General features: G+C 37.9%; 1 protein-coding gene across 3 annotated transcripts in view; it reads left to right on the top strand.

Moving 5' to 3' along the window:
• Glra2 (glycine receptor, alpha 2) overlaps positions 1-13,484 on the top strand; it is a 189,716-nt gene that overhangs the window by 44,980 nt on the left and 131,252 nt on the right. For all 3 annotated transcript variants that reach the window (XM_005409182.1, XM_005409181.1, XM_013506979.1), the window contains exon 4: positions 3,810-4,033. In XM_005409182.1, coding sequence (XP_005409239.1) covers positions 3,810-4,033 — 224 coding nt within the window. The remainder of the gene's footprint in view (positions 1-3,809; positions 4,034-13,484) is intronic.

The raw sequence follows: 13,484 nt of genomic DNA, 5'->3' as shown, positions 1-13,484 counted from the left end.
CTTTCTTTCTTTCTTTCTTTCTTTCTTTCTTTCTTTCTCTTTCTTTCTTTCCTTCCTTCCTTCCTTCCTTCCTTCCTTCCTTCCTTCCTTCCTTCCTTCCTTCTTTCCTTCCCTTCTTTGCTTTAGTGCTCATAGCAACTGAATACAGGATGGGGTATATATTTGAAATCCTTTCATTCTGGACATAAAGCATAGTTTGAGAATATCAGTAACGTTGGTAAAAGTCAAGGATACGTGCAGCTTTTCCCAAGCGTAGGCCATCAGACAGTGGAAATGAAATGCTCTCTTCCAGGTTCCAAATGACTTTGTGGAGGGATGTAAACAGATATTGTGTGACTTGGGCCCATGGATGTTGGAGCATTACTCATGTCAGAGCAGTACATCTTGACCCATTGCTCATTTAACAGAGAGGAAGGAGACCTGAGTGTGTAAGTGTGTCCACTCAGAGGAAACTTCCAGAGTATACATCCAGATGCCCCAAAATCTGCCCCTAAATGTAAATGTCCACTCTTTGTTACATCTAAAGAGTGAACACTTACTTTACCTCTGACCTGAAATCATGCTCCTGAGGAACACAGACTAAAAGAGCAGATGACCCCTTATTCGAGTGCAGGTTGTGTACTGAAACAGCATGGAAGATTCCCTTTCATTCTGCAGCCACAGAAGCAAGCTGTGAAAAGATGTTAACTATTCAGACACAGCACATCACTGTTTCTTATTCTCGACTTCTTAGCAAATACCTTAGAAACTGCCACAAACCTGACGTTTGTTAAACAGATATATAAAATGGCCTTTACTTGGAAACTCCCAATGTAATATTAAAGTCTGAATTCATCACAAAGCAACTGCCTCCCATAACTTTAAGCTCATTGGATAGTAAAGCTAGTTTCAGTGTTACAATAGGCAGCAGTAAAACCAAAGTGCTACATAGGCGCTGTGAGGAATCAAGAAAACATATCCTTGTCTTTGATACCTTTATAACATATAAATTCTATAATATAGACACATATCCATATCTATTTCTATGTCTATATCTGTATCTATCTATATGGAGAGAGAGTTTTTATTTCCTAATCCAATACCCAGATCAATCATAGACGAACAAATTTTAGTACAAGGAAATACGTCATTTATTTGACAGAGAATGTGTCCCTGGAGAGAGAAGGCATTGAGAAGGAAAATTCAGTCTGCATTTAGGCATGTTTCTCAAAATTTACTTCCCCTTTAATATTTCATTAAACCTAGAAGCAAAAGTAAAGACAAAGAAAGATGACAGGAAAATATAATTATTCTCCTGTGGTTTGGAAATCATGAAAAAAATAAACCTATCTGTAAATAAACAGATGCAATGCCTAGATAAATTAGATGTGTAACATTTTTACCCTGCACTGAAAATGACAGAGAGCTGGAATAATTACACAGGCATAGCTCCAGAAAATTGTTTCTTAAGATACCTACTTCTGTATATCCCAGGATGTTCTTGCTTATTCTTAAAAGTTTATAAGGATTTCTGTTTATTTTAGAATTGTGTATATCATCATAAAGAAATTACGGATGAATTTTAGTTACTATACATTAAAAAGGATAAATATTTATAATCAAAACTTTAACAAGGGTCTTATTTATTAATTGTAGCATAAAATATATCTTCTCCTTTAAACTTCACCCTTATCCACGCTTACAAATAGTGGGATTATTTTACATTAACCTTTAGGGACCTAATATTTCTAGTGTTATGTAATGGACCTATTGCTCTTTTTAAAAGTTGTAATGTAAGAGAAGCAATTCCATCATTTTCCACATATAAAACTCAAAATAGAAAATCTGGAGAACACTCATGGGAAATACATTCTAAAAAGATATGTATTAGCTGTGAAAATCTATGTTGAGATATTTTTATTCAAGGTCATTATTTTCATATTGCATGTCACTAATACTCTCTAAAGTCTCCAATATGCATCTTCAAATCATTCTGAGGCTCAAGGGAAAATTACAAGGATGTTTCCTTTGTGATTTTTATTGCCTGGTGCTACCTGGCTTCTCAATGCCCCTCCCACTCTAAGATTACTTCCTGGTGGAAGGCAGTTAGCTTGCAGACCTCCCAATAAGCTAAGATTTTCAGTCCATTTGCCTCTGTTATTTCTAGCTGCCATTACTTCCGGTACTTATATTCTCTCCAAAACTGGCCAAGGAAAGGGATCTTCTTCTGTTGCCGATTGAAACAAGCTTACAAACTCCACTCAAAAAAATTTTCTTAAGGACTGGTTTAAAAAAAAAAAGACTGGTTTTTACTCTAGGGAAATAAAATGAAATGGATGTCAGAAACTAGAGAAGCTGCATTTTCTCCCTTAGAAAACTTAAAGAAAATCTTTCAACAATGAATCTAATTAATGTACACTTGTATAACACTACTCACACAAAACTCCAAAGCTTCCAGTAACTCCTTTTCCCAACAAGACACTGAACTGGTAATAATGTCTTTCTAGTCACCACCTTTCTCTTTGGACAATTCCAGATATGTGTCAAGGGAATTCAGGTTCTGCCATACTCTTGGTCTACTCACTGGGGTAGTTTTCTACCCCAGTAAGCAAACAGGTTGGATTTGAGGATTTATCATGCAGGCATGGTAACAACGCAAATAAATGCCTGCTGCTAAAATTTTCCAAGTCAGAACGTCCTCACATTATACAATAGAGAACATCAAGGTTTTTCTTTTCCTTTTAATAACTCAGTCTTTCCAAATGATCTGGATTTTGAGTAGTAAGTATATGATTGTTAGTCTCTCCAGGCCTACATCGTGCTTTGCTCTTTTGTGGGACATTCTAGATCCAAACTATAACAGAAATAATGAATCAACCTAAATAAACACAAGTGCAAGGGTAGGTAACAATTAGCTCTGAAACTACAGCCCTGTTTGATTACAGATTAGTGATGAAGTCCGGATCAGATGATCAAGTGAAGGAATGCTTTCTGAGAACCTAAAGACTTCTGAAGAGAAGTTCCCAGGACAGCAGCCACTGCCCCAAGCTGATTCATTAGCAGCAAAGGAAATTTCGAGATAAAGTTAGAATGCCAGGGGTGTACACAAGGTTCTCAGGGGTGTACGGTTCTCACAAGGGAGAACACTTTGTCTAAAGGCGATCAAGTTAAGAACACAAGGAAAGATCGCTATATGAAGCATCAAGATGACTACTGGAGATAAAATGCATTCTAAGAAAGTTATATGAAAGTTAAGAATTTTGAAAGTAAGTAGTTATATGGGAATTATTTTGAAGCACGTTAATGTTTATGGTGAAGACTTCTAAAAGTATTGGTCCATCATGTTCTAGTTCTATAAGATTTTCCCTACCAAATTGCAAGGTGAAATTTCTTTTGCTCAGATGATCCTAGTAGAAAAAGACTAGACATCATGTCATTGCTGACCTGGAAAACTAATCAGTTTTATTTGAGAATCTACTGTCACTGACCGACTTCTGCACTCATTGTGACCCTTTTCTATGACAAAATTAGCTTAAGTTAGTATTATTTCATCCCAGAATTAATTTAAGCATAAAAATCCAACTGAGTCAACCTGCCCCACTGGTGTCCTGGTTTGGCTGAATCTCTTTTTCCTCTCTCTCTCTCATCCCCGAATCCTAACAGGACTAGTCCTAAATCCATATACTTATTCTTGAACAAGGCCTACATAGCCCGGTTTACTCAGCCCCTAACACTATATCCAGCCAGTGAGAAGGGTGAGGGGAAAATCTAAACAGTCTTTTTCTGCCAGGGTGGGCAATAAGTAGCTCTTGTGCATGACGTTTCTGTAGGATTACCGAGTGAATATTTTTCTGAGACAACAGTGGAATGATTCACGGCTGGCCTACAGTGAGTATCCAGATGATTCCCTGGACCTGGACCCATCTATGCTAGACTCCATTTGGAAACCAGATTTGTTCTTTGCCAATGAGAAAGGTGCCAACTTCCATGACGTCACCACTGACAACAAGTTGCTGCGGATCTCAAAAAATGGCAAAGTGCTCTACAGTATCAGGTAAGCCTCCACGGACTATGGCTGTTCACTTCTCCATTTCACCTCCGGCCTAGAGCTGCCTGAATTTTCAGGGCAGGCTGTACATAAATATTTGGATTTGTGGTCTTTTGCATATCAGTTGAATATTAAAGGTGGTAGAGTACCAGAAGTTTCCTTGGTCTTTTAAGCATGACATGTAAGAGCACATATGATTCTGCACAACAGAGACGTTTGTAGATTCGTAGGTGGTGATGGCATTGCAAAGGCCTGAACAAATGTATTTTTGATTGCTTTAATGAAAGAATTCCAAGTCCTTCATTTTAATTGATATGGAGCATAATGTATGAACTCATATTTCAATAACTCTATCAATTAACTGTGCAATCAAAAATATCAATCTTGACATGATCAACCATATACTTTGGCCAAGTAAGTATCTGAATCTCATTTCTGCTTTGAACTATGCAAATGATCTCTTAATTTTTCTTGGGCATGGACTTAGGGACAGAAAATTTCTGAGATTCATTTTTTATTTTACATTCACACATTATCTCCAGAATCGTTATCATCCCAGGTTCACAATAATATCCTCATTTTTGGAAGTCTAATAGCAATTTCTTTGTGACTCTGCAAGGCTGTTAGCTTTTCTCATTTTATTTTTCATTATTGTGCACAATTACAGTATGAGAGCATGGATTTTTGGAATGGAACCTAACCTTTACCACTTACTAAGTTATATGACCTATAGCACTCAGTTACCATGGGTGTAAACCAGAAAATATTTATTATCTCTAAATATTCTTTTTTGAAAAGAACTTTATTGAACTAAAATTTGCGCATCACACAATTCCCACACTTAAAGTGTAAGATTCACTGGATTTTAGCACATTGAGAAGTTGTTTAGACAAATGTCTCTAAATATTCTTGTGAGAATGAAAGATGCAACGGTCAGCAAATATTTCCTTAGAAGGGTTACACTGTAAGTATTTAAAATCTTTGCAGGCTTACATGCCTCTATCAAAGCTAGTGACCTCAGAAACAGCCGTAGACAATATACTAACAACTGGGCATCGCTTGTTTCAGTTAAACTTTATTTAAAGAGACAGATGATGAGTCATTATGCAAAGTATATATAAACTATTTTGCATGGTACCTGACAAAGGGTGTATATTCAGTCAATGAAATGATGCTTACTTTATTTTTATTTTTAATAAATATTCTTTTTTAAATAGTAAGCTCTTTGAAGGCGAGAAACTTGGATTTGGCCTTTTTGTAACGTTTTCCATAGGGTTAGGAGAGTGTACTCCATATGAGAGACACTTCGTACACTGGATAACTACTGGCATTTAAAAGGTCTTTCATAGAATTTACCCCTTGCTCTCCAATTTTGCTATACACCCAAAAGGTGAACTAGTGCTCTTGCAAATACTTTTCTCAAGTTTTCCTGCTTATCACCATCACAACCTTGTGTAACTACTCTATATAATTGACTCTCTGTTGCATATTTCATTCTTCTATCTAGTAAATTTATAACCTACTGATGGCTGGAATCTCCAGTATCTTATAGGATAAAAAAGGCTACTCATCTGTAAAATGTGCCAAAGCCACTGTTTGCACAAAGAACCAGGAAACCTGCTTCATTATTCACTTCCTATTTAAGGAATAGTTTGCGTGCTGAAGCATTTGTTTGATGTAAGATGCAGTGTTGGGCATGACCAAAGGTGATATGACCTGATGAAATGGGACATATGCAGAGCATCGTGCTGAGGACAGTTATAAAAAGCAGCATAGTGTATCAGCTGCTTCAGCTAATCCTCTGGGCCTCGGGTGGTGTTTGCTCTAGTAAACACCTGGCACCAGGCACTGCTAAAATAAAACTAGGTTGTTGTTATTGTTCTTTTCCTTCAATTCTCTGAAAACCTTAACATTCTAGAATAATGAAAGATGTAATGTTCTCCAGACCTAGATCAAGAGACAATTACTGCTTCTCTGATTCCCAAGAGTAACATATTACAGGCTCTGAAATACCCTAACCATTTCTTGGATTGGATGGAAAGGTTTGTCCTGGCAAGCTCACTTAGACTTTTTCTGTATTGTGGGTATTCTCTGAAATCAGAGGAAACATCTTTGGTGAAGGCGAATTAGAGACGTCATTTTAAGAAGACACAAGCTCTTGGCAGATGTGAACTGCAGGAATCTAATTATTTACCTAGAAGGGTTTCCAGTGAGCCAGCCATGGTGCTGGTCCTGGAAATTGAGTGCTGAGTAAGATGTGTCCCTTGATTTGGAAAAGCTCCAATCTAACAAGACAGGTGCGCTATATAGACAGATTAGTTAATAGAATAAATAGGGAACCAGGAAAAAGTGGTTTTAACTGTGCAAACAAATTTTGTGATCCAAATATTACTAGAAATTTGGGGTCAATATCCACATTTCCATTTGAGTCACTTGAATCAATATAACTACATGCCAAGGAATAATTAGTATTGATATATGCACAGTTGAAGGTTTGACTCAAGTTTAAGGCCAAGTGGGCTATAGTTGTTGATATCTTAAAGATGCTGAAACGTCCTTGCTGATGTTCCATTAGGGAGGAATTTCCTTACACTCTCAGGTTTCCAATTCAAATACCTGAGTGTGCAGAGAAAGGGAAAGTACTGGCCTAAATTCACACTCAGGTATAGAGAGATGTTATGTGACTTATTTTCAGTAGCAGGTTTGACATCTGTGAAATACAGCAAGAGCAAGTATACTGGGTCCTTAACAGGAGAAGTGGGATAGAATAAAGAAAGGGTGGGGAAGATACAAGGCAGGGGCAAGAAGTATCAAAGACAAACTCATGAATTACCTCCACTTTACACAATTACCTAACTACTTAAGCATTTGGTCTATATTTTAAAAGTATTGCTCTGTACTGACTTTTGATATCTGCTTTCTAAAAAATAATTTTTGATAAGAAATTACTTTCAATTATTTGTAGAACACAATATGTAGTCATATATGTTATTATTAAACAATGTTTGTTAAATTTAGTATAATGAACTGGAGGGAAAGTGAGGACACCATGGGATATGATGGATATGATGAAAGAAAAGGGAAGAAGACAAGCATTTTTGGCAGAGTCATTTGTCTCACATGTCCACTCTATTTTTCCCAGCGATTTCTTCCCCTCAATCTCCTTCATTTGGAGAATTTTCTGCCTGAATTTTGACTTTTGTAGAAAGAAGGTTTAAAGAGAAATTTGAAGTTACTTTGTTAAGTGTCCAAACCAACATCCTTGTTTTCCTAACAAGGATGTGACTTGTTTCAGAAATGAGATGAGTACACATAATGGAGCCCACAGGTAGGAAAGCTATGATCAGAATGAAAGCTCTTGACTTCTATTTCAGCTCTGTCATCGCCTGTCCCACACTGGTTCCTCATTACTCCAAACCAAATCCAAACACACAAACAAGTACAATACCAAAGATGTGCCATTCTGGAACCAACCTTTCTGGAGGGGAAAAAAGTTAAGATTAAAGATGAGAACATATAGCATATATAACTTTTACAACATATCTACTTTCTGAAAATGTTCCTACTCCAGGGATCAAAGGGCTGAAGTGACCCATTGAAGTCAGAAAGTCAGTTCTCTATCTTTAAGCAATTTGCTGAGAACCCGCTTCATTTTTAAAGCTCCTTGGAGAAAGACATTTGAAATTCTCTCATTGGATCTTGTAATAATAATATTAGGCTAACATTGTGAAGCAATACTTCATTCTATAACATAAATACCCTGTGCAGAAACTTAAACCAGTCACTTTTTCTTTCATCTGTTGTGATAAACAAAAAGTCACCATTTTGGGGAGGATGGCAGCATGATTTCAATAGTTTTGCCCCACCGGTGTTAGTAGAAATATTTGTCCACTAAAATGATGCTGCTGATTTAGTTTTATGGTGTGTTCTACTTTAACACAGAGATGCTCAGGTCATAATTTTCAGTTGGTTGCACCGTTTGGGACTCCTACCCTGAACCCTATGGTGTTGAACAATATCATGGAAATTTCTGCCAGTACCGTTGACAACGGACTTCAGAGTCAAACATTTCTTGGGCTTGAGCATTTTTAGCCCCAATGCTAGCTTTGTGATCTAGGGGAGTTTGTTATCTCTCTTAATCTCTATACTCAGTTATGAAAAGGAGATGATTTGTAGAACACAATATATATTTAAATGCATAGACACGCTAAAATAGTACTGCCATTTACTGTAAGGCCCTTAATGCTTCTTAAACTGTAATGATTGAGCTTTCTGTTGCAAACTCTAAAACAAAACATAAACTGACCAAGAGAGATTCCTGCAACCTCAAAACTTACAGGATGAGATAGACTCTGTCTTCAAATGCAACTCTACAAAGTAACGGTGCTTAACCTGGAGAGTTAGGTGAAAAAGCCCAGCGGGGCCTTTAATCTCCTTAAAAGTGTATGCATATTTTGTATCTTGAGGCACTTAAGCTCCTTTTTGTTTGTTCATTTGTTTAGGTTGCTGTTTAAAGGGAAAGATCCTTATCTTTATTAAAGAGGCTACAATCCCTTCAACTGTGGAGAGCTTTGCTTCTAAATTTGTTGTGTACCTCCACAGTGGTTATGCCTTAGGTGAAGTTAAGGAAGTACTGTTTACTTTCAGTGTGTCATTTGACTGGCCAAGTGACTGGGGAGCAGGGGGTCCCTCCTATCTTCCAACTGCACAGAGTGCCCCAAACCACAAATAATTATACAATTGCTCATCCACAAAAGCACCCTGTATTACCAAAACATCTTGCCACATCATTGACCTTTGTCTGACCTGAAAACTATTCCTTTATGGAGCTGAGTTGCTTTTCTTGTCCATCCCTTCTGCGTTTTTGTTTGTTTTGTTTTGTCATTTTTGTTTATTTGTTTCTTTTTGAGACAGGGTCTCACTATGTAGTCCCGGCTGGCTTGGAACTCACTATGTAGCACAGGCTGGCCTCTAATTTGCAGTATCCTCCTGCCTCAGCCTCCTGAGTGCTGGGATGACAGGGGTGTGCCACCGTACCTGGCTTGTTAATCCCTTTGACTTGGTTCACAGTTACAGGTGTTGGTGATTTAATCTTCTACCTTTCCAGTAGTGTTTGAGTCGCAATAAGGAACCCATGAAGACTGACAGAACTGCTCTAGCTAATGAAAGACTACAGGCACCACTCAGAGGAGGTGGAGTATAGATTTCTAGACAGAACCCCAACTGTGCCCTTAAAACAATCTTGTCTAATTTCCAACTCTATCCACACACAGAAAAGGCCAACTTTTCCCGCATGGCCTCCCATTCTTGACTCATACCGCAGCCTGATGAAAGACCTTCAAAAGGTTCTAACTTTAGTTATAAAATGATTTTTCTTATGGCATAAGAAAATAAAGCACTCTTTATTTAGATGTCAGAGTTGAAAATAAAATGCACAGTGAACTAAAATCTGCCTGAATGTAACCACTGCTGACGCTTCATCATACTCTCAATTTTGGTGAGACACAGAAACCTGTACTTTCTGCTATAAGTCAGCTATGACAGGCTCTCGTTTTTCTCTCTGTGCCTATTTCTATGTTCATCTTTATGTTTTATAATCCAGGAGAGTTACATTCTCATTTTTTAACCCTGTATCTTCATTAGTTTTGTGACTTGACTTAATACAGCAATTAATGACTGTAACATAAGCACCCACATCATCAGGGAAGTGCTGGGAAATGTCATGGAAACTACAATGATGTCATTCTTCTTAGAGCAGAGTGAGGCCGGGAGGGTGGGAGGAGCTGGTATGTACATATGCTGGTGGATTCAGCAGGAGCTGAGCTCAGGGGTTCAGATGGGGTAATTTTGAAGAGGAGCCCTCAAAAACAGTGCAGCTGAGGGTAGGAGTATTAAAGTCTAAAACTGTGTCATGTACATAACAGATTTTCATAATGTGCTGTAAAGTTCAGTTGAGCTCCTGACTGGGTTCACAAATACAAGTGCACTATAATATTGGTTCAAATGTAACAAGGTATGGATCTTATCCTTGTTTGAAGGAAAACAGAGAACCTTCCAGTGAAATACATGCAAATTGGTACAACCACTTGTCCTTCACTGTTTACCTGACTGGACTAGCAATAGCAGGATTTTTGTCCTTTTGGAAGGAACTTTCCATTGCATTAACATTCATCAGAGTTTGTTCTTCAGGTGACGGTGCAGAGATAGAATACCAAAAAGCTAGCTCAGGGCAATGTGAACACCATCGTTCCTTCTATCACTTGCTGTATCCTCTAGTATCATTCTGTCTCCAGATCCATTAAGTCATCAGCCTGTCTTAGTTTCCTATATAAAAGCAAACTTCTTCAGCAGCGTAGAAAAAGTCTAGGGCTACTTCTAACTCTCTACCCTATAATTCAAAATGATCTCTTTCTCCTTCTCAAAACACAAAACTCCTTCCTGGTGAGTAAATATGAATGGTCCTTCAGGCCCATTGGAACTTGGAGTCAGCAAGAGGAGATTCTGAATTTTAATGTATTCATCTCAAATACTTTTGGATCTTGAAACCCTTCTCTCCGAAACTGAATCTCCAACTCCTGAGGAGAGGAACCTGAGTTGCAAGTGGAATAGGAAAGACTGGAGTACCTGTGGTTTAAGAGGTGTTCTTAAAACATTTAACAAATGCTTAGTGCTGAGCTCCCTATTGAGAAATTTTCTAATCGCACCAAGATCATTTGTACCCTTTGATTCAATCAGTAGTGCTATCCATGGGATATTATTTTAAATACCTTAATGAATTATAGGTTTACATACTTTTAGACAACTATACAGAGATGGTTGGTTGCTTCAATAACTGACTGGAAATGTAGGCTGAGGGAATTACATGGTGGATTCGAATCAGCAGAGGTGAAGAACTAGTCTGCTAATACTCATTACTAAATTTTCTCATGGCAGGAAGCCAACATCAAAATGACTGGTCTGAGTGAGGGTGCTCCACTTATGTTTACATGGGCTTCTTCCTGGTCTATATTACTGCTCTTGAAAGGCTTTCAGGAATGACGTTAATCCCAAAATAAACATGCATAATATCACTGTGGCTCTTATGAGACACATGAATTACTTTAGTGTGCTCCCATAGCATATACTCCAAAGGAAAGGTACTTCATTTTAAAATGAGAAAGAATGTGTCTATCTGCAAAACTCCACAGTCCACCTGTCATATTTGTGCTTACTTGTGGCATTAAAAATTATAAAACAGTATCTGTAGTGTGGAAAGCACAATACTGCGCATTGTACCCTTATTGTGAGATAGACCATTAAGTATGTATATAATCATATGATGTTCCACACATGACGCTCTCAGATCAGAGCTGCCCCATATCTGATTGTCAGTTCTTGGAAAGGACAATAGAATAAAAAAATTAGGTGTCCCATTTTTGGTAGGGGTATTTGATAAATTCCAAATTGTTCAGTCAAAAAACTCAGATGAGAAAAAAAAAAGCTCAGATGAGGATTAAAGACAGAAGGCTATGCAGGTGGGACAGATGACAGTTCTGAGGGTCAAGAAGATTTGGATTCAAATTTAATATTGCTAAATGACTATAAGTCACTTGACCTTTCCTTGAGCTGAATTTATTTTTCTTTCAGTTCTTGATTCATACTAAATGCTTAATGGACGTCTTAGTCCATGCTTGCTATAGGATAAAGGAGAAGAAGCGAGGAGACAGTTCTCTGCATCCTTCCTAACCTATACACATAAGCATATCCTTATTTAGTAGCGGTATCATCCAAGCATCACTAACCTACACCACTTGGTACAAAGTACACGGATATTGTCTTTACCTTAAATTTCCAACTTTTGGGAAGCAAATAGCTCAGAAAGAAAGTGATAATTATATCCTTTTCCAGATAATTGCTTGCCTGGTGCTGGGCCTACCTTTTGAGTTGCTTGTTAAGAGTAAACTGAAAGTATTAATACTTTTAAAGAATTATCAAATGAAGGCTGGACCATTCTGCCATCTGACCAGAGAGCTCCATTCTCTGTCCAACCATCGCCCCCATAAAGAGCAGCCAGCAACTCCCCAGCAGTTGCCAGAGTAGATGTCTTAATGAAGCAAAACACTAGCAAGGTAACACACATTTGGCGCTCAGTTGTCAAGAGGAAAGAATTTACTTTGGTTTTCTCAAATTCATATTTGCAGTTCATAAGAATGCTGGCACTTGTTCTCTTTCCGCTTTCATCCTGTGAAATGTAGAAATAGTTTGTACTAGTTAACCTCCTCTAATTGATTTCTGCTTTGGCCAAAAGTAAGATAATCCCAAAGACAATGTTAAGAAAACGGTTATTCTGTACTTTTCTCTCTTTCTTCACCTGAGTGTCCCAGTTAAATAGTTCTAACATTAGACACGTAGTAACAATGGTCAAGTCAGCTCTCATTATTTTCATGCATAGGCTAATAACATTTTCTCTTCACAAACGTTGGGATATTTACCTAAATCCTAGATAAGAAAGGACTTTGAAATTCAAAATGTAACTAAGCCATGGCCACTGCTGGTTATTGAATCTTGTGATTTGAGGTCTTTTTTTCTGGTGGTGTTCAATTTTGCCTTGTCCTATTCAACACCTTCAAAACATTTTATTCAGGAAATATGAAAGCATTTGGAAAAGTCTTAGCTGCAGATTTACCATTTGCTCTCCAAGTTGAATCCAATCCATACTTGGACTTAATTAACATGGGCCAACCATATGTGTGCACATTTTCTGAAGGAACCACACACAGATGGGAATAGACGCTGTATTTTTGTCCTTCCTAGTTACTACTGCTCAATGCATATGCACATTTTTTATGATGCCTTTGCAATGTTTGGTAAACATGGACCATCACAGTCAGCCATTGGGATTTTAGTCTGGGGAGAGAAGTAAAATAGCTAATGAGACAAGCAGTGTTGCCATTTATGGCCTCCATATCCCCAGTTGGACAGGGAGAACCAGCACACGTGCATATTTGGAACTAGATGAGGGGAGAGGGTCTAACCGTACAGTTGAGGATCAGCCTGGGGTTCAGGTCCAGCCTTAGTTGATATTGAAAAAATGATGTACCTTTTAGGGACATCCTACAGTGTTCTGAGCCTGGTTTTCTAATTAGTTTCATCCTTCCTTCTGATATTTTCAGTGTGAAAGTCTGTTCATGAGGATATATGCAGGGAACCTGAGAATCTATCAACTGAGATTTCCACAAAGGAGGAAGTGACTGACAGTAATTGAAACATTCTCTTCATAGCTTTGCATCTTAGCCTTTAGCAAAATGTCTATTAATTGTATGTAACAGCTAAGAGTTGGTAGGGTCCGAGCAAGGACATGTTGAGATCTTTTTGAACTTTTAACAATTTATACACCACAAATTTGCAGAAATGTTTATGTGGATGTTGTTTTCAGGCACATCCATATCTGTGCCTGTCCATGAAGCAGGTGGCCAGC

Source organism: Chinchilla lanigera, unplaced genomic scaffold, assembly GCF_000276665.1.
Source record: "Chinchilla lanigera isolate Chin_1 unplaced genomic scaffold, ChiLan1.0 scaffold00118, whole genome shotgun sequence".
Taxonomy (NCBI): domain Eukaryota; kingdom Metazoa; phylum Chordata; class Mammalia; order Rodentia; family Chinchillidae; genus Chinchilla; species Chinchilla lanigera.
The sequence above is the reverse complement of the archived record's forward strand: the minus strand, read 5'-3'. Positions and strand labels throughout refer to the sequence as shown.